Source organism: Oryctolagus cuniculus, chromosome 7 (assembly GCF_051225735.1).
Source record: "Oryctolagus cuniculus isolate XC-2025 breed Fujian yellow rabbit chromosome 7, ASM5122573v1, whole genome shotgun sequence".
NCBI classification, from domain to species: Eukaryota; Metazoa; Chordata; class Mammalia; order Lagomorpha; family Leporidae; genus Oryctolagus; species Oryctolagus cuniculus.
This window is the reverse complement of record NC_142873.1, coordinates 125,329,833-125,357,308: the sequence shown is the minus strand read 5'-3', so window position 1 is coordinate 125,357,308 and position 27,476 is coordinate 125,329,833. Positions and strand designations below refer to the sequence as shown.

Below are 27,476 nucleotides of genomic sequence, written 5' to 3'. Positions count from 1 at the left end.
TCCCGGTTGGGGCGCCGGATTCTGTCCCGGTTGCCCCTCTTCCAGGCCAGCCCTCTGCTGTGGCCAGGGAGTGCAGTGGAGGATGGCCCAGGTGCTTGGGCCCTGCACCCCATGGGAGACCAGAAAAAGCACCTGGCTCCTGGCTCCTGCCATTGGATCAGCGCGGTGCGCCGGCCGCAGCGCGCCGGCCGCGGCGGCCATTGGAGGGTGAACCAACGGCAAAAGGAAGACCTTTCTCTCTGTCTCTCTCTCTCACTGTCCACTCTGCCTGTCAAAAAAAAAAAATTAGAAAAAAATGTCTCCTTTACATAGCCCTCCATGTGTGCCAAATTTCTCCTGCCTTTCTCTTACACAGTTAGATGTTAGCATACGTAGAGGTCATCTAGATAATCCAGGATAATGTCCCCATCACAAGATTCTTCAACTAATTGTGTCTGCAAAGAAGCCGTTTCCATGTGACATGAGAGTGACATTCAGAGGTTGCAGACATCATATTGAGGGGGCTGGTATTTTTCAGCTTGCTACAGAAAAGAAGCGGTCAGAGGGAGACTACAGTTGAAGAGAGTTCTGAATTTCACAAAAGGGGAAGTGGAAGCTGTGAGAAAAAGACAACATTCTGAATCTACTGTTCTGGGGCAATTATAAAAATTTGAAAAAAGGAATAATTACCTATACTTCACATCATTCCCAGTAATCAATTCCAGGATTGAAACTCTAAATATGAGGGATAGAAAAACAATGAAAAAGATAAAATAACAGAGAAGATAAAATACAACAATGTCACCCACCTCAGGATAGGGAAAGATATCGTAAAAAGGAAACCTAAGACATTAACCATAGAGGAAAAGAGTGATACTTTGGGCTCTATTAAAATTAGAAACTTTTATTTAGCAAAACTGAGAAAAGTTAATCTGCACAGAAGGGGAAATATTTGTAATAATATACTTATTTATGATAAAACATTCACATTTAGAATATATGTTTATTGTAGCTTAACTTGAAAAAAAGCATTAGGAATATGGGCAAGATTCTTAAAAACTACTTCACAGTAAGTCACAATGGACACTAATCTTATTAGAAGATACCCAATCTTATTACTCATCAGGAAAATTAAACTGCAAATGATACCATTATAAATATAACAAAATGGCTAAAATTTAAAATTCTGATGACATTAGGGATAGCCAAGGGTATAGAACAGACACTTGACATCAATAGTGTTCATTCTGAAAGTTGTATCTGTTAAAAATGAACATATCCAAAAAGTCATTTCCTACATTGATGCCTTGAAGTGCTTGTTCTCTGTATACTTCCAGCAGTTTCATAGTTTTAGGTCTTACATTTAGATCTTTGATTCAGCTTGAGTTAATTATTGTGTTAACAGGGTGAGAGGTAGCAACCTAATTTCATTCTTCTACATGTGTATGTTTAGTTTTGCCAGTATCATTTACTTAAATATTATCCCTTCTCCAATGTATGTTATTGGCACCTTTGTGAAAAATATTTGGCAGTATGTACATGGATTCACTTCTGGGCTCTCTGTTCTGTTGCATTGACATGTGTCAGTTTTTATGTCAGTCCCATGCTGTTTTAATTATTATAGCTTTGTAGTATGCTTTGAAATCAGGTATTGTGAAGCCTCCAGCTTGATTATATCTCATGCTCACGATTACTTTGGCTGTTCTGTGTCTTTTGCAGTTCCACAGAAATTTTAGGATTTTTTTTTTTTTTTTGTAAAGGGTGTCTGTCGCTCCCCCTCTTTGCAGAGGAACGACACAGGACCCTGCGCTGTTCTTTTGTCTGCTCGGCCCTTCCCGGGTTAGCTGCTGGTTCTTCCCGGGTTGGCTACCGACCCTTCCACCTCCGTGGAAGGGCGGCTCCCCCTGCCACTTCCCCACTTCCACGGAGGAGCGGCACACCCCCGGCCGGCTCTCTCGGGGGCTGCTCAGGTGTTCCTTCGGATAGATGTTCCTGGTGCATGTTATCTCTCTCCTCCTTTATAGTCCTCTTCCGCCAATCCCAACTCTGCCACCCACACGCCGAGTACGCTGCTCTCCTCCAATCAGGAGCAGGATCAGCTCCTGCAGCTCAGTCAATCAAATTGGCGAGAGGCAGCTGCGCAGAAGCTGTTTACTCCTCTCCCAGCGCCATATTGTGGGAGAGCAGATGCATAGAATAAGTCTTAATTCCAGTAACTTAGTCTAGTCCGAGTTGCTCCCCACAGGTGTCATCGCTGTTTTGGTGGGGATTGCATTGAATCTGTAGATTGCTTAAGGTAGTATGGGCATTTTAACAATATTAGTTCTTCCAATCCATGAAACATTTTAAAAATTCCCATTTTTATACCCTCGATGATTTCTTTCATAGGTGTTTTGTAATTTTTATGTTAGAAGTCTTTCACTTCTTCAGTTAAATTTATAAATTTAATTTTTGTAGCTACTTTAAACAGGATTTCTTTCTTGATTTCTCTTTTATCATGGTTATTATTGCTGAAATTGGTGTATAAAAATGCAAATATTTTTGTATGTTGATTTTACATCTTGTAACTTTACTGATTTATCAACCTAACAGGTTTTTTCCATATACGAAATCACGTCAACTGCAAACATGAATATTTTGATCTTCTGCTTTATAAATTTAATGTCGTTGGGGCCGGCGATGTGGCGCAATGGGTTAATGCCCTAGCCTGAAGTGCCAGTATCCCTTATGGGCACTGGTTCGAGACCTGGCTGCTCCACTTCTGATCCGGCTTTCGGCTACGGCCTGGGAAAGCAGTAGAAGACAGTCCAAGTCCTTGGACTCCTGCCCCCGTGTGGGAGACCTGGAAGAAGATCCTGGCTCCTGGCTTTGGATTGGCGCAGCTCTGGCCATTGCAGCCAACTGGGGAGTGAACCAGCGGATGGAAGACTTCTCTCGCTCTCTCTGCCTCTCCTCTCTGTGTAACTCTGACTTTCAAATAAATAAATAAATCTTTAAAAAAATAAAAATAAATTTAATGTCCTTTATTTCCTCCTTTCCCAATTGCTCGTGATAATTCTCCCAATGCTGCATTGATTGTCTTTTTCCAGATCTGAGAGGAAGGTGAGGTTGTAGAGAAAGTGAAACTTGCACACCACTGGTGGGAATGCAAATTGGTGCAACCACTATAGAAAACAGTATGGAGATTTCTTTAAAATCTAGAACTAGAACTACCACATGATCCAGCTACTGGATTATATATCTGAAATACATGACATCGTTGTATCAGGAGATAACCTGCTTTGCCATCCTATTCCAACACTGTTCACATTAACCAGGATATGGAATCAACCAGGATGCCAATCGTCAGATGAATGTATAAAGAAAACATGGTATTATACATAATGGAAAACTATGCAGGCATAGAAAAGAATAAAAACCTTTTCATTTGCAGCAATATGGAGCTGGAGGACATCACATTAAGTGAAATAAGCCAAACATGAGAGACTAATACATGTTCTCCTTCCTGTGTGGGAGCTCAAGAAACAAAACAACCAACCAACCAAATAAGAACCCTCAATCTGAAGACAAGAGACTGAGAAGGGCGCGAGCAGGGTACAAGGAGCTTTATTTTTAAAAAGAAAAGCTGGGTGTGGTTTATTAATCATGACAAATATGTGACACTAACAGGAGATGTTAAACATAGGAAGCTGAGTGTGGTTTATAGACGGTGGCAAACATATAATACTGTGATAAGATATTAACAGTATTTTACACTTTGTGTTTCTGTGTGGGTGCAAACTGATGAAATCTTTACTTAATATATACTCAATTGATCTTCTGTATATAAAGATAATTAAAAATGAATCTTGATGTTAATGGAATGGGAGAGGGAGCGGGAGATGGGAAGGGTGCGAGTGGGAGGGAAATTATGGGGGGGGAGCCATTGCAATCCATAAACTGTACTTTGGAAATTTATATTTACTAAATAAAAAAATTTAAAAAACAGATATGAACAAAAGAGGGGGGTGGCTGCACTGTGGCAGAGCAGGTTAAAGACCCAGCCTGCAGCTCCAGCATCCCATATGGGCACTTGTTCAAGTCCTAGCTACTCTACTTCCATTCAAGCTCCCTACAAATGTGCCTGGAAAGACAGCAGGGGATGGCTCAAGTGCTTGGGTCCCTGCACCCATGTGGGAGACCTGGAAGAAGCTTTTGGCTCCTGGCTTCCAACCAGCCAGGCTCTGGACATTGCAGCCATTTGGGTTTGAACCAGTGGATAGAAGGCCTCTCTCTCTGTGTAATTCTGCCTTTCAAATAAATTTTTGAAGAAAGGGTTAAAAATCAATAGCAGAAGTTCCCTATAGGGTGTATGAGTACTCTTTGTACCGCCTCACAATTTTTGTTTTATAAATTTGAAATACTTCTAAAATGAAAAGAATTATTTAAAAATGAATATATGCATACCTTATGACCCAGAAATTCTACTCCTTGTTATTTACCTAATCAAAATGAATATCTATCTTCACCAAAGGCAGGAACAAGGATATTTTAATAGTCTAACATAACAAACAACCCAAATATAGAATGGTAGAAATATATAAATAAATTGTGCTATAGTCAGGCAAAAATGAGTGTCATACAGCAATAAAAATTAATAAAGTAGAAATTTGTGAAGCACATAAATTAAGCTCACAAATACAAGAGTTAAATGAAAGAAAAAGACAAAATAATACTTGCAAGATTTCTACTTACACAGTTAAACAAGCAAAATTTATTTATGGTGGTAGAAGTCAGATTAGAAATTACCTTTGATACCTTTCTCTGAAGGGAGGAGAGAACTTCCACTTTGATTATGGCTTTATATAAATAAGGTTGGAGTTTGTGAACTCAAGAGAGGCTTACATAGCCTTAGCAGCTCATGACAAGAGCCTCAGGTGATCACTGACATCATAAATAAGGGTGTCAATTGTTAAATCAACAACAGGAATCACTGTGCACTAATTCCTCATGTAGGACCCATGTCCTTAATGCATTGTACTATGCGAATTAACGGTAAAACTAGTACTCAAACAGTACTTTATACTTTGTGTGTCTGTGTGGGTGCAGTCTGTTTAAATCTTTACTTAGTATATACTAAATAGATCTTCTGTATATAAAGATAATTGAAAATGATCTTGTTGAAGAAGGGATGGGAGAGGGAGTGGGAGATGGGATGGTTGTGGGCGAAAGGGAGGTTATGAGGGTAAAAGCCGCTATAATCTAAAAGTTGTACTTTGGAAATTTATATTTATTAAATAAAAGGTTTTTTAAAAAAAGAAATTACCTTTAAGGAAATTATCTGTGACAAAGGGGTTAGCAGAACGTTTGTAGCGCTATGAATGATCTATATTTTTGTCTGGTTGTATCTACTTAGGAACCTTCAGTATGTAAACTTACAGGGAGATGTACAAATATGGTTTGTATGCTTTTCTGAATATATATATATATATCTACATCTACACCAAATTTCAATTTAGAAGTTTCAAAACCTTTGCAATTTTAAAAAGGAAGCAATAACTTCCATTTAGTGCTGGTGGCATAGCAAAATGATAAAATCCTCTGAAGCAGAGAAGTTTGCAGTAAAAGTATACATTCATTAATCCTTCAGTCTGGCAGTCTTACTCCTGTGAATGTATTTTACATGCTCATCTGCTCAAATAAAAAAAGGCTCATGCACATGTTTATTCACTGTGGCATTTTATGTAATTAAAGGAATGGAAATAATCCATATGCTCATAAAATAGCATTGATTGAATTACCAGTGGCACGCATGTAGCATTGAGTACCCTGCCACTGCAAACAAAGTTAATGAAGATAACGTGCATGTATGCTTTTTTTTTTTTTAAAGATTTAATTTATTGTTTTGCAAGAGTTACAGAGAGAAGTAGAGACAGAGAGGTCTTCCATCCGCTGGCTCACTCCCCAGATGGCTGCCACGACCAGAGCTGCACTGATCCGACCAGGAGCCAGGAGCTTCCTCTGGGTCTCCCACATGGATGCAGGGGCCCAAGGACTTGGGCCGTCTTCTGCTATACCAGGCTATTTCAGAGAGCTGTATTGGAAGAGAAGCAGCCGGAACTAGAACTGGTGCCCATATGGGATGCTGGTGCTTCAGGCCAGGGCTTTAACCCACTCCGCCACAGCGCCGACCCATCCATGTTAACAGGACAGATCTCCAGCGTATGTCACTAAGGGAAAAGGAGGAGGACAAACTAGTTCCTTTGTTACCTTGCTTGTATCAGTGCTTCATTCTTTCCGTGGCTGAATAATCCATTCTACACACAAATCACACATTATTCATTCATTCATCAGTTGAGAAAAATTTGGGTTGTTTGGTTATTATGAATGATACTGTTAGGAACATTTCAATACAAATCATTGTGTGAACATGTGTTTTCTATTTTCTTGGATATTCCCAAAGGTGGAATTGCTGGGTCATCTGGAAGCTTATATTTATGAATAGCTGCCAAACTATTCTCCATAGTGGTTGCGCTATCTCACACTCTCATCAGCAACATGTGAAGGTTCCGGTTTCTCCACATCCTTACCAACGCATGTTATTTTCTGTCTTGCTGACTGTAGCCATCCTGGTGGACGTGAAGAGATATCTGATTTTGGTTTTCATCTGCATTTCCCTGAAGATTAATGAAGCTGAACACATTTTTGTGTGATTACTGGTGCTTTGCATAACTTCTTTGGACCCAACTATTCAAATCCTTTGCCATTTCTATTTGAATTGTCTTTTTATTAAGGCATTTTAAGTAGTTAAGTATATAAATGTAGATACAATGCCCCTTAGCAGATACATGCTTTGAAAATATGTTCTAGTCTATGGATTGTCTTTTTACTTTCTTGATAATATCCTTCAAAGTACCAATTTTTAAAAATTTTATATCTATTAATTTATTTGAGGAGCAGAGAGAAAAAATATAGGGAGAGCTCCCATCTTTTGGTTTACTCCGCACGTGCCCACAGCAATCAGGGCCGGGTCTGGAGTGGAGCCAGAAGCTGGGATGCAATCCAGGTCTCCCACGTGGGTGGCAGGACCCCAACCACTTAAGCAGTTATTGCTGCCTGTCGGGGTGTGAGTTGGCAGGAAGCTGGAGTCGGGAGGCAAGTCCAGACACACAGCCCAAGTACTCTGGTACGAGACATGGGTGTCTTAACTGCTAGGCTAATGCCTGCTCTATGAAGCACGAAATGCTTAACTTTTATGAAAGCCAATTTATTTGGCTTTTGTTTTGCTGTCTATGATTTTGGTGTCATATTTAAAAAGGGTATGCCTAACCAAAGATCATAAATATTTATTGCTGTGTTTACCTCAGAGAGTTTTATCATTTTATCTCTCACATCCAGGTCTTTTGTTCCTTTTGAGTTAATGTTTATAAATGGTGTGAACTTGCAGTTTAAATTTATTAATTTGCATGAGGGTGTCTAGTGGCATTTTGTTTACTTATGTATTTATTTTCACATTATTTGGAAGGCAGAGACACACACAGAGAGAGAGAGAGAGAGAGACAGAAGACATACTAGAGATATACTCTATTCACTGGTTCACTCCCCAAATACTCACAATGACCAGGAATAGAATGGCCAAAGCCGGGAGCCAGGAATTCAGCTGAGGTCTCCCTCATGAGTGGCAGGGCCCCATGTACTTATAGCATCACCTGCTGTCTTCCAAAGAGTGCATTAGCAGGAACCTAGACTCAGAGTGGAGCCAGGACTTGAAACCATGGTCACTTCAATATGGGATGCAGGCATTAAAAGCACCATCTTTAAAAAAAAATAGAAAAAAAAGAGGGCTGGTGCTGTGGCAGAGTGGGTAAATCCACTGGTTGCAGTGCAGGCACCCGATATGGGTTCCAGTTTGAGTCCCAGCAGCTCCACTTCCAATCCAGCTCTCTGCTATGGCCTGAGAAATCAGCGGAAGATGGCCCAAGTCCATGGGCCCCTGCACCCATATGAGAGACCCAGAAGAAGCTCCTGGCTCCTGGCTCTGGATCAGCACAGCTTCAGCCTTTGTAGCCATTTGGGGAGTGAACCAGTGGATGGAAGACCTTTCTCTCTCTCTCTCTCTCTCTCTCTCTCTCTCTCTCTCTCTCTCTCTCTTTTTCCTCCTCTCTTTCTCTCTGCCTTTCCTTCTATCTTTGTGTAACTCTGATTTTGAAATAAATAACTAAATCTTTTAAAAAGGATTTATTTATTAGTTTGAAAGAATCAGAGAGAGAGAGAGAGATCATCCATTCACTGCCTCACACCCCAGACAGCCAGATAGCCAGGCCCATGCCAGACAGAGGCCAGGAGCCAAGAACTTCACTTGGGTTTCTCATATGAGTGGCAGGGGCCCGAACACCTGAGCCATCTTCCACTGATTTTCCAAGGCCACCAGCAGGGACCTGGATCAGAAGTGGAGCATCCAGGACAGGAGCCGGTGTCCATATGGGATGCCTGCAAAACAGGGAGCAACTTAACCCTCTAAGCCACAAAGCCAGCTTCCCAGGCAGGATCTTAACTGCTTCACCAACCACCCACCTCCAGTGGACAATTACATTAATTTTTGTACTATAAAAGTGTTGAGCATGTTTTAAAATTTTTATTAATCTGTTTTCATTTTGTTTCAGTGGGAGAGAAAAGGGAAAATACAGGGATCTGCCTCTTCACTCCCCAAGTGCCCCTAACATCCAGGGCTGGGCCAGGTTGAACCTGGGGGCTCAGAACTCAATCCATGTGCCTTACATGTGTGGAAGGGGCACAAGTATCTGAGCCATCACTTGCTGCCTCCCAGGATGCACACTGGCAGGAAGTCGGACTGGAAGCAGCAGAGCCAAGTCTCAAACCAGGCACTCTGATAATGGATGCAGGAGTGGCAACTTCACCACTGTGCCAAATAACAACTCTGAATTTAAGAACAGAATATTGTATAATACCATTTATATAAAAATCTATGAAGTTCAAACTAGGACACAGTAAAAGAAAGATCACTTGCCTGGAATGGGGTATGGGTTGAAAGAAGAGGAAGTGATGATTAAAGAGCTACAGATTCTTTTGGAGATGAGTCTGTAGAGAAGGGAGGAGTGGAAATACGAGAGAGATGGGAAAATTAACGGAGTAAGGTCCCCAAGTAGCCACGAAGATGGCGAAGATGGAGGGAAAGCTCAGCCTGGGGCCTTTTGAAGTACAAACAAATCAACAGATTGTACTTGAAAGGGCTGTGGTGGCAAGGGAGTGCCTTCTGAGAGGCTCAGACTTCAGTCAAGGCAAGAAGCAGGGGTTTGAAATGAAGATTTAAGGGACTAGGAGAGTTTATTTTTATTGCTTGGGGGAAATGTGGTTATAAAGAGCACAAAGAAATAGTTCAGGAAGAAAGGCAAATAACAAAAGTAGAAGAACAAAGCAGCGTGAGAAAAAGTTCTTAACCCATTGTGTCCCATCAGCCTATGTATGAAGCAACTATAAAAATAAACTGAGCAATAATTAGATCACTTTTTGTAACTTTGAAATAAATATTATGGTTTTTGAATTCTATTGAGAAAAGTAAGAAGTAAATGATTAGTGAATTTGAAAATATTTTTAAATTAATTATGGAAAGACATAAATTTTACTATTGCAAGTTACTTTTTAAAATAAGATTTATTTATTTATTTAAAGATTTATTTATTTGAAAGACAGATTTATAAAGAGAGGTAGAGCCAGAAAGAGAGGCCTTCCATTCTGCTGGTTCACTCCCCAAATGACCACAACGACCAGAGCTCAGCTGATCCAAAGCCAGGAGCCAGGAGCTTCTTCCAGGTCTCCCATGCAGGTGCAGGGGCCCAAGGACTTGGGCCATCTTCTACTGCTTTCCCAGGCCACAGTAAAGAACTGGATCAGAAGAGAAGCAGCCAGGACTCGAACAGGTGCCCATATGGGATACTGGCGCTTCAGGTCAGGGCTTTAACCTGTTGCACCACAGTGCCAGCCCCAAGATTTATTTATTTATTTGAATGTCAAAGATAGAGAGAGGGAAAGGGTGAGAGAGAGAGAGAGAATCTTCCATCCATTGGTTCACTCCCCAGATGGCCACAATGCTGGGGCTGAGCCAGGCTGAAGCCAGGAACCAGGAGCTTCTTCCAGGGCTTCTACGTAGGTATCAGGGGTTCAAGCATTTGGACCATTTTCCACTGCTTTTCCCAAGCCATTATCAGGGAGCTGGATCGGAAGTGGGTCATCCAGGACACAAACCACCTCCGATATAAGATGCCAGCACTACAGGTGGCAGCTTTACCCACTATGCTACAATGCCAGCCCCCAAAGTTACTTCTACTAAATGTTCAACTGAACAAAAGATTATGTACCTAACTGTTATGTGATATAATGAGTGCATTCATGAAAGTATTTTCTAGAACTAGACTGCCATTTTATTTTGAAGAATGCACTACACCTCAAAATAATATTTGAACATAGTTGTCCTATCAGTAGGACACTGGGACAAGGTATACTGGATAGTAATTTGTACTATACTGCACTGCTACTTGACAAACCCTAACACGTTGCTATTGTAGTTATTTGTTGATAAGTTTTGACTTGTGTGCTAGGGACTAAGGTAGTTCTACAAATACTTGAAATGTTAGAGAATTCACAATGCTATTTTTGACAGGCTATTCACTAGTTATGAGTTTTTGGTACAATTTTGAAACAGTGGATTCCATTAGATTCGAATACAGGCATCATGAGGGACAACAGGCTAAACAAGTATCCTGTGAAAACAACCTCATGGTTGAAAAAATAAGCAAGAGGGTTTTAAGATTACAGGCTTGCTACAGGAATGAAATTCTCATTGTAAAATGGTTGGATGATAGGTGTGTCAACGTTGGAACAAACTGAAACCACTTGGCAAAGCTCCATAATGGAAAAAAGCAACAAAGAGAAGAGGTGGGATTCCACCATGGCTGAATAAGGAAAAGATATGCTGATTTTGACCAGGGGAAGATAACAGAAGAAAGCCAGAGGAAGTGCATTCCCAGGGGAAAGTTGGAGAGAAGTTTGCACTGGAAGTTCTACAGAGAGAACAGACTCCTTAGAGCAGCATGGACAGTACAAACACGCAGCAGTGAGCAGGGACACCACCCACGACATCTGCCGCGGGGGACCAGGGGGATCCATCTTCTGGGAGCGGGGTGAGAGCAGACTGCTGCAGCCCTTGTCACTGCTGATCTTGCCTAAGGGAGAGCCTTGCAGACCACACAGACTTTGAGTCCGGCCTGGAATGCTAGTGGGGAGCAGAGTACCCACCTAATCCTGTGAAGGAAGAGCACATTTCTTTCTCTCCTGCCCCTACAACCAACCAACAGGGAGAAAGCACCATCTTAAAGAGAGTAGAGGTTGGGCTGGCACTGTGGCACAGGGAGTTAAAGCCCTGGCCTGCAGTACCAGCATCCCATATGAGTGTCAGTTCAAATCCCAGCTGCTCCACTTCAGATCCAGCTCTCTACTGTGGCCTGGGAAAATAGCGTCAACATTATGAAAGAATGTGAAGACAGAAAATCACCTAGTAAAAGTGCGAAGGGAATCCAAAGTAAACAATAGGAATATTTAAGGAAAATGGCAGGGTGAAGTCATTACTTATGAATAATAACCTTGAATCTAAATGGCCTAACCCCCAATTAAAATATACAGACTGGCTAAATGTATTAAAAACAAGAACCATGTACTTGTTGCCTATAAGAAACACACCTCATCAACAAAACTATAAACAGGCTGAAAGTGAAAGGATGGAAAAAGATATTCCATGCTAACAGAAAGGAAAAATGGCAGTGTAGCCATCTTCATATCAGATAAAATATACTTTAACATAAAAACTGTTAAAAGAGATAAAGAAGGGCATTATGCAATGATTAAGGGAACATTTCAACAGGAAAATGTGACTACAGTAAATGTATATCTAGCCAGTGCCAGGGCCCCTGCCTATTTAAAAGAATTGTTAATGGATCTAAAGGGAAAAACAAAAACAAAGAAAACTCAAAATTTGTGGAAGGAAAGAAATGATTAAAATTAAAGAAGAAATAAAAATTGAAATAAAAAAGATACAAAAGATCAGTGAAACAGAGTTTTTTAAATTAAAAAATTGATACACCATTGTCCTAACCAAAAATGCAAATTAAGAAATCAGAGATTGAAAAGGAGATGTAACAATGGATACCCAAGAAGTCAAAGAAATCATCAGAAACTACTACAGTTATATGCCATCAAATTGGAAAATGTAGAAAAATGTAGAAAAAATGGATAGATTTCTGAACACATGCAATCTACCACAAATTAAGTCACAAGGACATAGAAATCTAAACAGACCAATAACTAAAACAGAGACTAAGTCAATATAAAGACCTTCCAAACTAAGAAAAGCTCAGGACCAGATGGCTTCACTGCTGAATTTTATAAAACATTTAAAGAAGAACTAATTCCAATTCTTCTCAAATTATTCAAAACAATTGAAAGAGAGGGAATCCTCCCAAAGAACTTCTATGAGGCCAGCATCACCTTAATTCCGAAATCAGAAAAAGATGTAACAAAGAGAACTATAGACCAATATCCCTGATGAACGTAGTTTCAAGAAAACCTCAAAAAAAGCACCAGCTAATTGAATCCAACAACACATCAGAAAGTTCACTCACTTGGAGCAAGTGGAATTTATCCCTGATATGCAGAGGTGGTTCAATATAATCAATCAATAAATGTGATACATCACATAACAAACTGAAGAATAAGAGCCATAAAATTATCTCAATAGATGCAGAGAAAGCATTTGATAAAACACAACATCTTTTCATGATAAAAGTCTTAATCAAACTGGATATAGAAGGAACAAACTTCAACAGAATCAAGGCAGTATATGACAAACCCGTAGCCAGTATCATGAAAGGGGCAAAAGCTGGAAGCATTCCCCTTAAGATCTGGAACCAGACAAGGATGTCCACTTTCACCATTACTATTCAATATAGTTCTGAACGTTTTAGCCAGAGCCATTAGGCAAGAAAAATAAATCAGAGGAATAAAAATTGGAAGTAGAAAGTCAAGTTATCCCTGTTTGCAAATGATATGATTCTAGATATAGGGGAACCAAAAGACTCCACAAAGAGACTATGGGAATTCACAAGAGAGTTTGGTAAAGTTGAGAGATATAAAATCAACATACAAAAATCCACAGTCTTTATATACATAGGAAATGCTATGGCTGAGGAAAAATTTGTATGATCAATTCCATTCACAATAGCTATGAAAAATTTAAATGTCTTGGAATAAATTTAACAAATAATATGAATAATCTCTACAAGAAAACTACAAAACATTAACTACAGAAATAGAAGAAAACACAAAAAAAGGAAAAATTGCCCATGTTTGTGGATTGGGGGAATTAATATCAAAATATTCATGCTACACAAAGAGAGGTACAGATTAAATGTGATCCCAATCAGAATACCAACATTCCTGAATCTAGAAAAATGATGCTAAAATTAATATGGATACACAAGAAACCCTGAATAGCTAAAGCAATCTTAAACAACAAAAAGCAAAACCAGAAGCGTCACAGTGTCAGACTTTAAGCCATACTATAGGGCAGTTAAATCAAAACAGGCTGGTACTGGTACAAAATTAGACATGTAGAACAATGGAACAGAATAGAAAACACAGACATTAATTGACACATCTATAACCAACTAATCTTTGACAAATGAGCTGAAATCAATTCCTGGAGAAAGGACAGTCTTTTCAACAAACAGTACTGGGAAAATTGGACCTATGCATGCAGAAGAATGAAATCAGATCCCTCCCTTACCTACCTTATACCTTATACAAAAGTCAGCTCACAGTAGATCAAGAATCTAAACCTATGACCTGATAACATCAAATTACTAGAGAAAAACATCTAGGAAACACTGCAAGACATTGGCATAGGCAAAGACTTCTTACAAAAGACCCCAGAAGCACCGAGAATAAAGATAAAAGTAGACAAATGGTATTACATAAAGCTAAGAAACTTCTCATTGCAAAGGAAATACTCAACAAAGTTAATAGACAGCCAACAGAATGGGAGAAAATATTTGCACACTATGCAACTGATAAAGGATTAATATCCAGAATCTGTAAGGAGCTCAAGAAACTCAATATGATAAAACAATCCAGTTAAGAAATGGGTAAAGGATGTGAACAGGTGATTTTCAAAGGATGAAATACAGATGATCAACAGCTATATGAAAAAAGCTCAGGATCACTAGCCATCAGGGAAATTCAAATAAAAGTCACAATGAGATTTAACCTCACCCCAGTTACAATGGCTGTCACCCAAAAAATCAAAAAATAATAAATGTTGATGAAGAGGTGGGGAAAAGTACCCTAATAGACTGTTCTTAGGAACATAAACTAGTACAGCCAGTATGGAAGACAGAATGAAGATTCCTCAGAAAGCTGAAAATAGATCTACCATCTGACGTAGTCATCCCACTCATGGAATTTACTCAAATAAAATGAAATCAGCATATGATAGACTCACTTGTATGCCCAGGTTTATTGCACTTCAACTCACTATAGTTAAGATATAGAATCTACCCAGTTGTTCATCAGCTAATGACCACATAAAGAAAATGTGGTGTATATACAATATGGAATACTACTCAGCCATTAAAAAATAAAATCCTGTCTTTTGCAACAAAATGGATACAACTGGAAACCATTATGCTTAGTGGAATAAGCCAGTCTCAGAAAGAGAAATATCATGTGTTTTCCCAGATATGTGAAAGTTAATATAGAATGCAAAAAATGTATAAGAATGAACTGGACATTTTGGGATATGATTGTCCTTTTTAGCCCTTGTTTATACTCCTGTGGAAATGTGGTCTTCCTACATTTTACTTGTTGAATATTATGATTAATGATGAATTAAGTTTGTGAATATAGAATGGATTAAAATTATGTTTTTGCAAAAACTGATGAAGAAGGGGTGGGAGAGAGGGGCTGGGGGAGCAGGGTAACATTATTGTCTTCTTGGTATAATACCTATAGAATACATGAAATCTGTTCTCTTTATATTAATAAAAATTTTAAAATAAAATAAAATAACCAATAAGATAAAAATAGAAGAGTCAATGTATCTCAATGTATTGAGAATTTATGATGATTTCAGTGGTTGGTTTCCAAATATTTCACTTCCATTACAGTTTTTAAAAATGGTAATGCCCTTCGGCCTCTCAAATAATTGATATGTATAATATAACTACATAAGCTATCCTCAAATTTGTGAACAAAGATAAGAAAGACCTCATAAGTTTGATGGATTTCAAGAGACATCTCTTTAGTATATCTAAAACAATGCAATGGCAAACCATCAGGAGGAAGACAGTTTTATAATCTGAGACCTACTACTGTCCAGGATGATAGCAGGTTTGACATGAGAAGTCATATTATACTCAAGAAACAAGAGCAATGATGATGTAAAAATAAGTAATATCATGCAAAACCAATAGCATGTTGTCAAAAATGTAATGTAACCTTTGTTATATATTTTCTCTTTGTTGAATAGGTCATGAAAGTTACTTCTTTGTATAATAGTTAGTGTATGAAAAGATATTATATTTACCCAATGTCCTATTTAGAAGATGGCATTTTATATACATATATACAATATACACTATATTATCCCAAAGTCCATCCCTACTCTACCCTTATATTCAATCATGAGTCAATCATCAGTTATGCCTCTTCAGGGTTTCAGGCACTTTCAGTATTTCTATCCCTCCAAGCAGTGCTCCAGTTCAGGCCACCATCACTTTTCCTGTGGCATACAGATGAAATAGTGCTTTAGAGCTAATCGTCTGTAACTTGTCTTCTAATGCATTCTTCACCAGGCAGAGCCATAGTTAATCTACTGTCATTTCCCCATGTTAGCCCATTATGATCACCTTCTTCTGATACAGCTTTAACTTCCCAGTAGGATGCACAAGAACATGTTTGACCCTAACCTATTGCTTGGCATTGTCCCCTGTAGTCTTCCATCGAAGGAAGTACAAGGTTCCTCAAAAGCCCAACCCCTCACTAACTTCAACAAGTTATGTTCCTCTTTAGAAGACAAGACATGAGAGTGACAAGAAGAGTTGGAAGTGCGAGCATTTTGCCTGACAGTTATGAGGCCAGTTGTGAATCCCATATCCCTATCAGGATGCCCGGGTTTGAGTCTTGGCTCTGCTCCCGATTCCACCTTCCTGCTAGTGCACAACCTGGGAAGAGGCAGTGATTCTGGAAGTGGCTGGGTTCCTGCCACCGACATGAGATACAAGGTCTGAATTCATGGCTTCCGACTTTGGATTGGCTCAACCCCAGCCATTCCGTGGAGTGAGCCAGAGGATGGAAACTTGCACTATTATCCATCTATCATCTACCTGTAATCTATACCATCTACCTATCTGCCTACCTATCTTTGCCTTTCAAATAAATACACACATAAATTTTTAAAAAGAAGAGTTGGGAAGTGCCTTCACTCGATATGGTATAAATTTTTCCTGGGCCAGCATTGTGGCATGGTATGTTAAGCGACCGCCTGCAATATTGGCATCTCATATGGGCACTGGATCATGTCCTGGCTGCTCTCCTTCTGATCCAGCTCCATGCTAATGCACCTGGGAAAGCAGCAGAAGGTGTCCCAAGTGCTTGGGCCCCTGCATCCACATTAGAGACCGAGAAGAAGCTACTGTCTCCTGGCTTCAGCCTGGCCCAGTACCAGCCATTGTGACCATTTGGGGAGAGAACCAGCAAAAGGAAGCACTTGCTTGCCTGCTCTCTCTTTCCCTCCCTCTTTCTCTGTAACTCTGCCTTTCAAATAAATAAATAAAGCTTTCTTTAAAAAAAGATTTTCCTAATAAAACTGACAAATTCATCATGGAGGCTGTCCACATATAAAATGATGTCCATCGTTGTTAAGCATTCAGAGGAACACTGGAGGTCATTGTAACTTCAACCTCTCTGTCCCAGGGAAAACGGTTTCAAAGCACAGAGGTAATCTGAACTTGTCAAATTGAAATTGGATTCCAAAAGGTCATAGTTCTATCAAAGAAGTTGAGAAATTCCTGTATAACTCGGCTGCCTCTTTCTGGTGACAGTTTTTTCTTAGTTCTGCAGGAGTCTTCTTTCCAAAAGAAATGCATCATTTCTGAGCTGTAGGAGCTTTTGTCACAACTTACATATAACATCTAATAACTCAGGGACAGTCAGTTTATCCTTTTGTTGGCTCCTTATGGCTTCTTCAAAGCTCATCAAGCAGGTCTGGACAAAAAGCAACTACATTTTTGTGGTGCTGTAATTATTTGCTTTATTTTCTGTCTCAGTCATTTCAAATTAAAGGTGAACATTCTTCTCTTCCACTTTGAAACAGGACTTGATGTAAGGCCAACGTCTCAGCGTCTTTCCTCTGACTGGCAGCAATGGCAGTTGTCTCGTAGGCATATGTCTGAAGAGTCTATCTGCTTCCCCTTCTACAAAGTCAAAATCTCATTCAGCATTTCTACATGTTTCGGGGAAACTGAAAAGTAACCAAAGCCTTTGATTATGAAAACCTCAATGTCACAGCAAAGCACATCACACCCTTGTTGGTAGTCCTGAGCACGAGATGTGAGGACACTTAACAGACAAGATCTTTTCGTTTTCTTTATTAAGAGGACTAGGGAGTGAATGGAATTTGCCAACGTTTGTACCTGCACTGTCTGCTGAATTTGCAGATAACTAAGTCTGGTCGTGTTTGTACATGGGCAAGATGTCAAAAATCTTCTATTTTATGCTTTCTGGTATTTCATTTAAGTCTTCATAGAAACCAAGAAGGTGATTCTTTTCAAATCCAAGTATCTCAGAGCAAGGAGGAATACTTTTATATTGCCATGATTCAACATGTCACTTGCTAAACTCCCTCATCCAGCTGTATGTGTCCTTCCATCTCTCACTAAAGTAAAGCTACTTAGTCTTCCTTTTCACTAATGTCTGGGCCTTGCTGGCATTGGCATTGGCATTGAGCTCATTATTTTCATTATCTTTACTCCCAAACTCTGCAGCATTATTTGTTACAGCTGTTCCACAGGAACAATGCTGAGACTAGAGGGCAAGTCAAGCTTGGCTGTTCCTACACGTTTAGCTACACTGGCAGAAACTATTGCTTTTAGGGTCCTCGGGGCTGGTTATCTCAGCTTCTCTGTCCCCACTGTCCCCTGAAGTGCAGAGCATTCATGAATATTTCAGATAGGCACTTCTTTGGAGGAGTTCTCAACGGTTTCTAAAATGTATGTGGAAAAGCAAAGGACTTAGAATTCCCAAAGATAATTTTCTTAAATATTTATTTATTTATTTGCAAGTTAGAGTTACACACACACACACACACAGAGTGGGGGGAGGGGGAGAGAGAGAGAGAGAGAGAGAGAGAGAGAATCTTCCATCTGATGGTTCACTCCTCAATTGGCCACAATGGCCGGAGCTGCGCCGATCTGAAGCCAGGTGCCAGCAGCTTCTTCCAGGTCTCCCATATGAATACAGGGGCCCAAGGACTTGGGCCATCTTCTACTGCTTACCCAGGCCATAGCAGAGAGCTGGATTGGAAGTGGAGCAGTCGGGTCTTGAATTGGCGCCCATATGGGATGCTGGCGCTTCAGGCCAGGGCATTAACCTGCTGTGCCACAGCGCCAGCCCCCCAAAGATAATTTTAAAAAAAAGAGAAAGAAAAAGCAAAGTTGAATAACTTATATGAGCTGATTTCAATACATACATCAAAGGTTTTGTATCCAGAATACATAAAGAATTCCTATAATCACTAATGATTTTGAATACAATCCATTTAAAAGAGAGCAAAACACTTATGCAGACACTTAAAGATATAACCAACAAGTAAATTTAAAATGTTCAACATAATAGCTATTAGGGGTTTTAACTAAAAGTAAAACTATAATCAGATTCCATTTCAGGACCACTAAGGTAGATACAATGAAAAAAAAAAAAAAGCTGACAATATTATAACCAAAGACGTGGATTACTAAAAGCAGCCCCAACACTGGTGCTGTGCCTAAGTCTGGTAGATTCTTTTAATTCCACATGCATCCATGCTATGGCCCAACAATTCCACTCCCAAACATTTATTCATGAAAAATGACAGCATATCTACAAATATTTTCTTAAGAATGTTCATAGCAGTTTGACTCATTTTTTTGTTTGTTTAGTTTTTTTTTATTCTCTTATATCTTTTTTTAAACTTTTATTTAATGAATATAAATTTCCAAAGTACAGCTTATGGATTATAATGGCTCCCCCCCCATAACTTCCCTCCCACCCGCAACCCTCACATTTCCCTCTCCCTCCCCCCTTCCATTCACATCAAGATTCATTTTCAATTCTCTTTATATACAGAAGATCAGCTTAGCATATATTGAGTAAAGATTTCAACAGTTTGTACCCACATAGAAACACAAAGTGAAAAATACTGTTTGAGTACTAGTTATAGCATTAAATCACAATGTACAGCACATTAAGGACAGAGATCCTACATGAGGAGTAAGTGCACAGTGACTCCTATGGTTGACTTAACAAATTGAATTGACACTCTTGTTTATGGCATCAGTAATCACCCTAGGCTCTTGTCATGAGTCGCCAAGGCTATGGAAGCCTTTTGAGTTTACCAACTCTGATCACATTTAGACAAGGTCGTAGTCAAAGTGGAAGTTCTCTCCTCCCTTCAGAGAAAGGTACCTCCTTCTTTGATGACCTGTTCTTTCCACTGGGATCTCACTCACGGAGATCTTTCATTTAGTGGTTTTTTTTTTCTTTTTCTTTTTTTCTTTTTCTTTTTTCTTTTTTTTTTTTTTTTTTTTTTTTTTTTTTGCCAGAGTGTTTTGGCTTTCCATGCCTGTAATACTCTCATGGGCTTTTCAGCCAGATCCGCGTGCCTTAAGTGCTGATTCTGAGGCCATAGTGCTGTTTAGGACATCTGCCATTCTATGCATCTACTGTGTATCTTGCTTCCCATGTTGGGAAGCAGTTTTACTCATAATAGTGAAAAAGTAGAAATAACCCAGCTGCCATTAACAAGCAAATGGGTAAATTAAAGTGTATTCTTATAATAGAATATTACAGCAATTAAAGAAAAACTAATGATATATCCAATCACATGGATGAGTCTCAAAATCATTATAATATTTTTATAAAAGTTTGAAAGTTTTCATTACTATTTTTAAAGATTAATTTATTTATTTGAGAGGCAGAGTTATATAGAGAGAAAAGGAGAGACAGAGAGAAAATAATTTCATTCCCAATTGGCCACAATGACCAGGGCAAGGCTGAAACCAGGAGCTAAGAGACCCATCTGGGTCCCTCATGTGGGTGCAAGGGCTCAAAGACTTGGGCCATCCTCACTGCCCTCCCAAGTACACAAACAGGAAACCAGATCAGAATTGTAGCAGTCAGGACTCAAACTGTCTCCCATATGGGATGCCAGCACTGCAGGCTATGGCTTTAACCTGCTGAGTCACAGCTCTGCCCATGTGATATTTTTCTTACTTTTTAAAATTTTTCTTGAAAACAGAGATATTAATATCACAAAACCAAATAACTAAAGCAATCTAAAGCAATAAAAATAAAGCTGGGGACATCACAATACCTGATTTCTTTTCTTTCTTTCTTTTTTTTTTTTTTTTTGACAGACAGAGTCAGACAGTGAGAGAGAGATAGAAAGAAAGGTCTTCCTTTCTCTTGGTTCACGCCCCTAATGGCCGCTAAGGCCAGCATGCTGCGGCCGACGTGCTGCGCCGATCCAAAGCCAGGAGCCAGGTGCTTCCTCCTGATCTCCCATGCGGGTTCAGGGCCCAAGCACTTGGGCCATCCTCCACTGCCTTCCTGGGCCACAGCAGAGATCTGGACTGGAAGAGGAGCAACTGGGACAGAATCCGGCGCCCCAACCGGGAACCCAGGGTGCTGGCGCCGCAGGTGGAGGATTAACCAAGTGAGCCTCGGCGCCGACCAACCAGATTTCAACACATATTACAGTACAGTTAATGTCTAAACAGCTTGGTACTGGTGTAGTAAATGATACATAAATCAATGGAATGAACTAGAGACCCCAGAAATTATTCCATTCATCTATAACCAATTAATCTTTGACAAATGAGCTAAAAGTCACCCCTTGAAGAAAGGACAGTCCCTTCAAAAATGGTATTTAGAAAATTGGATTTTTGCATAGAGAAATATAAAACAAGACCCTACCTTACACTCTACAAAAACCAGCTCACAGGGATCTAAACATAAGGGCTGAAACCACATAATTACTAGATGAAAGCATCAGGGAGATGCTGCAAGACATTGGCATAGGCAAATGCTTCTTGGAAAAGACCTTAGAAACTGAGAAGCTCCTACACAGCAAAGGGAACACTCATCAAAATAAAGAGGCAACCAACAGAATGGGAGAAAATATTTGCAAACTATAAATCTGATGAGAAATTAACATCCAGAATATATAAGGAGCTCAAGCAACAACAACAAAACAAGCAATCTGGTTAAGAAGTTGGCTAAGTATATGAACAGGTATCTTGCAAAGGATGAGATACAAATGGCTAACGGTCTCATGAAAAGATGCTCAAGATTACTAGCCATCAGGGAAATGCAGAAGAAAACCAAATGGGGTTTCACCTTACCCCAGTTAGAATGGCTACAATCCAAAAACCAAAAGAAAAAACACAAATGCTGGCAAGGATGCGGGGAAAAGATCACCTAATAGACTGTTGGTAAGAATGCAAACTCATGCAACCATTATGGAAGATGATACAGAGACTTCTCAGAAATCTGAAAATAGAGCTACCGTAGGACCCAACCATCACATTGCTGCAAAGGAAATGAAATCAGCACATGAAAGAGTTATCTGTACCCCATGTTTATAGCTGCTCAACTCACAATTGTTAAGATATGGAATCAACACAGATGTCCTTCAGCTGATGACTGGATAAAGAAATTATGGTATATATTATGTTATATATATATATATATATATATGTATACACACACAATGGAATACTACTCAGCCATAAAAAGAATGAATTCTTATATTTGCAACAAAATGGATAAAATTGGAGACCATCATGCTTAGTGAAATAAGCCAGTCCCAAAAAGACAAATATATGTTTGCTCTAATTTGTGACAACTAATATACAGAGTATAAAAATATAATGTATATGAGCAGAACTGATATTTTGAGACATGATTATTTACAACCCTTGTCTATAATCTTTTTTTCTTACAGTTTGTTGAATTCTTAATTTAATGAAGTGTTAAGCTTGTGATTATAAAGAAAATTGAAAGTATGTCATAGTGAAAATTAAAAGAAAAAAAGAGAGAGATGGATGCAAACTATAATTATGCTTTTAGAACTATATATACAAAATACATGAAATTTTTTCCCTTTTTATAAATAAAAGTTTTTAAAAAGAAGTTCTATGTTCTCTTGCACATTAGGATAAGATAGATAATAGATAATTTGCTGTGTATTTCTCCATTTTAAAAAGTAGTAGATAGTATGTTTGATGTTTTCATCATAAAGATATGTTAAATGCTTGAAAAGATGAATATAGTTACGCTGTTTGGACATAACATATACATGCAATGACACTTCACATAATACCTGATAAATATGCACAATATTTATGTCTGCTAAATTTTTTAAATAAAAAGGAGATGAATGCTAATTACCTTTCTCTGATCAGTTGAAATGTATATGTGTAATGAAATGTCACATTGTCCTTCATAAATATGATCATTGTTCATTTTTAAAAGTATTTAAAAAAGAAATATTCCAACTTTGTCATCATGTTCAAAAAATCCATTCTTCCTTCACCATGACTGCAGATTCAACACGGTGCATGATTTTGCTGCCACATATTTTTAAAATATTTATTTAATGTGTTTGAAAGGCAGAGTGATGGGGGGAGTAAGAGGGAGGGAGAGAGAGAGAGGGAGAGAGAATCTTTCATCTGCTGGTTCACTCCCTGAATGGCACTGAGCCAGGCTGAAGCCAGGAGCCAGGAACTCCATCCAGGCCTCCCATATGGGTGACAGGGTTGTGTCACCTTCGTCTGCCTTCCCAAGCACATAATCAGGAAGCTGGATTTGAAATGAAGCATCCAGGACTTGAACCAGTGCTCTCACATGGGATGCCAGCATTGTAGGCAGTGGCCTAACCCACTGTGCGTCACAACATCCGGCTCCATTTGTTTTTCCCTCTGAGACTTCTAAATAAACCACTCCTTGTTTAAGTGACTCATGAAAGAAATGTGCCTGAAGCGTGAATACATTGACAACACGTAGTCACAAGCCAACTCTAAAACCCAAATTTCTGCAGCAGATGTTGAAGCTAGCGGTTAAGGATCCTGTGTCTCACATCAGAGTGCCCGGGTTTGAAGCCTGCCTGACTCCCACCTTCTGTCAATGCAGACTCTAGAAGGCAGCAGTGATTGTTTAAGCACTTGGGTTCCTGCCACCCACGTGGGAGACCTTGGTTATGCTCCAAGCTCCCAATTCAGCCCCTGGCCAGCCTCAGCCTTTGTGGGCATTTGGGGAATGAACCAGTAGAGGGGAGTATTCCCCCTCTCCCTCCCTCTCTTTCTCTGCCTCTTTCATTCTCCTCTCTCCCTCTGCCTCTCAAACAAAAGTAAATAAATAAATAAGGCCCAGATTTTCTAAATCACAGTTTCCTTTTCTTTACAATATATCATCTCCCTTTCAAGGTCCTCATCTCTATTCATTGTAAGAAATAAAACTACTCTGACAAGTTAATGCATGGAAATTGTTTAATTTCTACACATTTGGTATAGTCATAATGTAATTGGTAACCTTACTGCACACTCAGAATAATTGATGGGATATCCAAAATCCACTGCAAACTGATCAGAAATATCAAAGAAAGGAATCACCCAACCTACTCTATTTGTGTATCATGGTGGAAAGAATTCTAGGCTTTATTCTTTCACAAAGCGAAGCAAACCGTGCTAGTTTCCCTCAATGAAAATAATACATTCTTCAGAACTCAGTTCAAAAACAACTTGGTAACAACTAACTTTTTGTTTGTAAAAGCCATATAAAACTAAAACCCTATGGTAAAAGATTTAATTATGTAATTTAATCTAGAAGTACTGGTAAGGCTCCATGAGAAACACATGAGAAATGAAGTCTAAAAGCTTCAACTACCCCAAACCCTAGAGCCAATAAATGTCACAGCCAAGATCTGACACTAGCCATCTAATTCTAGGGCCCATGTGATTAAGCACCAGGTCAATTGCCTCCAACTTCCCTGGCCCAAAGCACTTCCTTTCATACTTCCTGCTGCCTAAGTCCCCACCACCCCAACTTCCCCCATAGTCGTGGAATATCAGACTTGCCCCTGTATTCAGTATCAGCCCATCCACTGTTCTGTTCCACAGACAAGGTAAAGATGATAGAAGCAGCTTGGACACTGGTTCTCATTTAGGAGCTATGTAGGTTGAAGCTTAGCACATAACCAGAAAGGTGAGCCTTGTTGCAATTGGACTAAATAATTAGGACAGAATACATCTCTTAAGATTGAAAGTTGAAAGACTTCTGCCACTGACCATTAGCTGAGGCTACAGACTAAAATCACTAATTGAGAAAATAAACAATAGGCAGATGAAAAAGATCAGAATTAATTTAGGCTTCTCACAGGAAATGCATCAAACCAGAACATTAATCTTTAAAACCTTGAAGGAGGGGCAGGCAATGTGGCATGGTGGGTAAAGCTGCCTCCTGGGACTCGGGTTCCCACGTGGACACCAGTTTGTGTCTCAGCTGCTCCCCTTCTGGTCCAGCTCCCTACTAATGTGCCTGGGAAAGCAGCGAAGGATGGCCCAGGTGCCAGGGAGTGAACCAATGAATGGAAGATCTTGCTCTTTATCTCTCCTTCTCTCTTTGTAACTCGTCTAGTAAATAAATAAATCTTTAAAACATTGAAAGAAAGAAGCTGTCAGCAAGAATTTTATACCCAGTACCAAAACTGTAACGTATAGGAGTGAAATTGACATTTTGGACTTGGATTCCTATATACAGCCCTTGTCTCTGCATGTTTCCTTTCACCCTACTATTCAACAGCATACTGGAAGTTCTGGATAGCGCAATAAGATAAGAAAAGGAAGCAAAAGGTGTACGGATAGGAAAGGGAGATACAACTGCCTTTGTTCATAGACTCTATGATTCTCTATATGGAAAATCCCAGGATATCCCAAAGAAAACAAACAAATAAAAAAACTCCTGGAGCAGTAAGAAGTTATAGCAAGGTTGTAGGATGCCGTGGTCAAATGGTTTCAGCTCTGCCTCTGGAATTTCTTGTGCTATAATTATTCAAAATTTTAAAAATCTCAAATGGAAAAATTGCTGTTCTCATCAGCCACAAATACCTGTCATCTTTCTCAGACTTGATAAATATATGCTGATGATTCACAAAAAGGAACCAAGAATTTTGCTGTACTTTTTGAGATTTATAGATGGGACATAATCCAAGGAATCCACAAAAAATCTAAAAAACAGAATAATTTATTTTAATACAATCACACACAACTGTAGCCTCGCCTGTTAAAGAAAATTACTGTTAGCATTTTGGCATTTTCCTTCCAGTACTGTTTGTGCCAAAAATGTCATATTCTCCCTTATATTTGAGAGCTAAAGTTAAAAAAGAAAAAGAAATGCCTGCCTGTATCCGTTTTGTTGAAAATATGGTGTTTTGTCAAATTTTGGTTTAAGTCTTTGTCAAACAAATTGATAGGAATTATAAAAGACTATGGTTTTAATGATTTTTGTGATTATTTTAAAATCTACTTGGAGTGAAGTTGCACACTTTTCATCTGATCACTGTGCCTAGCCCTCGTCTCTTTTCCTGAGAGAACATGGTCTTTTTACTTTTTATTTGTTGAGCTCTTTATTTAGCAGAGCCATTAAGCCTTTGACTACGATGTAAATTTAAACTATTTATCTCTAAAATAATAAGTAAAAGATTAAGATGCAAAGTCTTTAATGAGAAAAAAAAAAAAAAAAAAGACTGTGAAACTTTAGTGCATAAGAACCAACTGCAAGGCTTGTTACAACACAAACTTCCTGATTTCACAGACCTAGGTGGAGGCCCAGAATTTGCGCAGTGTTCTCCTATTAGTCTGCTTTGTCAGTTCAGTTCCTGGGCCCAGCCGGAGACCTGAAGGTGGTAGAGAGGTTTCTCCTCCCCGGCACAGGCCCAGGATTCACGGGCACCCTGCTTCTCAAGCTGTTGGGGCCTCAGCTCCCTCACAGCTCTGGGCCTGGAGGCAGGCTCTGCTTATCATCCACTCATTCAGATTAACTTCCTGGACCTGGGGGGTGGGCCTAGCAGGAAAGACAACAATGACTGGCAAAGCAGGCGGATCCTTGGAACAGCCTAGAAAAACTCCTCCCTCCCCACTTGCAACACCCTCCAAAACCTCCCCGCCTACTCGGTAGCCTTTTGCCAATGCCAACGCCTTCCCAGCCATGATTGAAGATCTCGACCCAACACACCCAGAAGTCAAATGAGAGGAGAAGAGGAAAACACACTACATACTTTCCTAGATACTAAATCTGATGGGCAACTCGAAGATCTTGCCCTCTAGAAAGAAACTTCTTTCAACAGCTAGGGGTGTGTGTGCCTTGTGCTGGGGAAAACAGAGTGAGTGGGACCCAGGCAATCACTGGCCCCTGGGGCCTATGAGAATATGAATCTCTGAGAGAGCCAGGGTTCAGAGAGCTCGCTGGACAGAGGCCACAGTGTGTGCAGAGGCCGCCCGTGGGGAGGAGCAGTGTCCTGCCAGGAAGTGGAAGATCACCGGGAGTGGCACACGGAGGCCGAAGCAAGGCCACAGGAGGTTGCAGAGCGGACCATGTGGAGGTCAGGAGACTGTGTGCCGGGCTCTGAGGGGTACGCTAATGGCACCGGGAAACCCCTGCGCAGCCTTCGGCAGGGTGTAGACATCGGGATGGGCGGCGTCCGCAGCCCCACTCAGACGGCAGGTGTACATGCTGATCCTTCCGGCTCTATGAGCGCTGTGCTGTGAGGAGCGTGAGAACCGTGAGAGCTGTGGCTTATGGGCCGCGCTATCTTCACAGCCAGAGCCAGAGGCCACATTGGCTGAGAGACTGACATTACCAAACCAGACACCCCTTGCCTTTAAGATTTGATTTTCCCAAGGCTAAATGCTAGACTTCGTAGTGTTTGTGTTAGATATAACCTTGATAGAGTCAAATCAATTATGGCAGGGAATGAATGACTTCTGGGTTCTGAGTAATAGTTTAGCTCTTTTACCAAATCTGCTAAGCCTTCAGCTACAGTCTTCATTCACGCCACCCAATGCTTTTGTCAAGAACGTCCACAAAGACAGAACTAAATGCTGAACGGCTGGGGACCTGCCTCCAGGTTGTCATCGGAG

At 39.9% G+C, this 27,476-nt stretch overlaps 1 protein-coding gene across 1 annotated transcript in view; it reads right to left on the bottom strand.

The window, feature by feature from the left end:
• Nucleotides 1–26,546, bottom strand: part of LOC100354698 (selection and upkeep of intraepithelial T-cells protein 1-like) — a 151,913-nt gene extending 125,367 nt beyond the window's left edge. Inside the window, 1 exon segment of the mRNA XM_089299399.1 lies at nucleotides 26,477–26,546. Coding sequence (XP_089155525.1) covers nucleotides 26,477–26,546 — 70 coding nt within the window.
• Nucleotides 26,547–27,476: the final 930 nt, after the last annotated feature.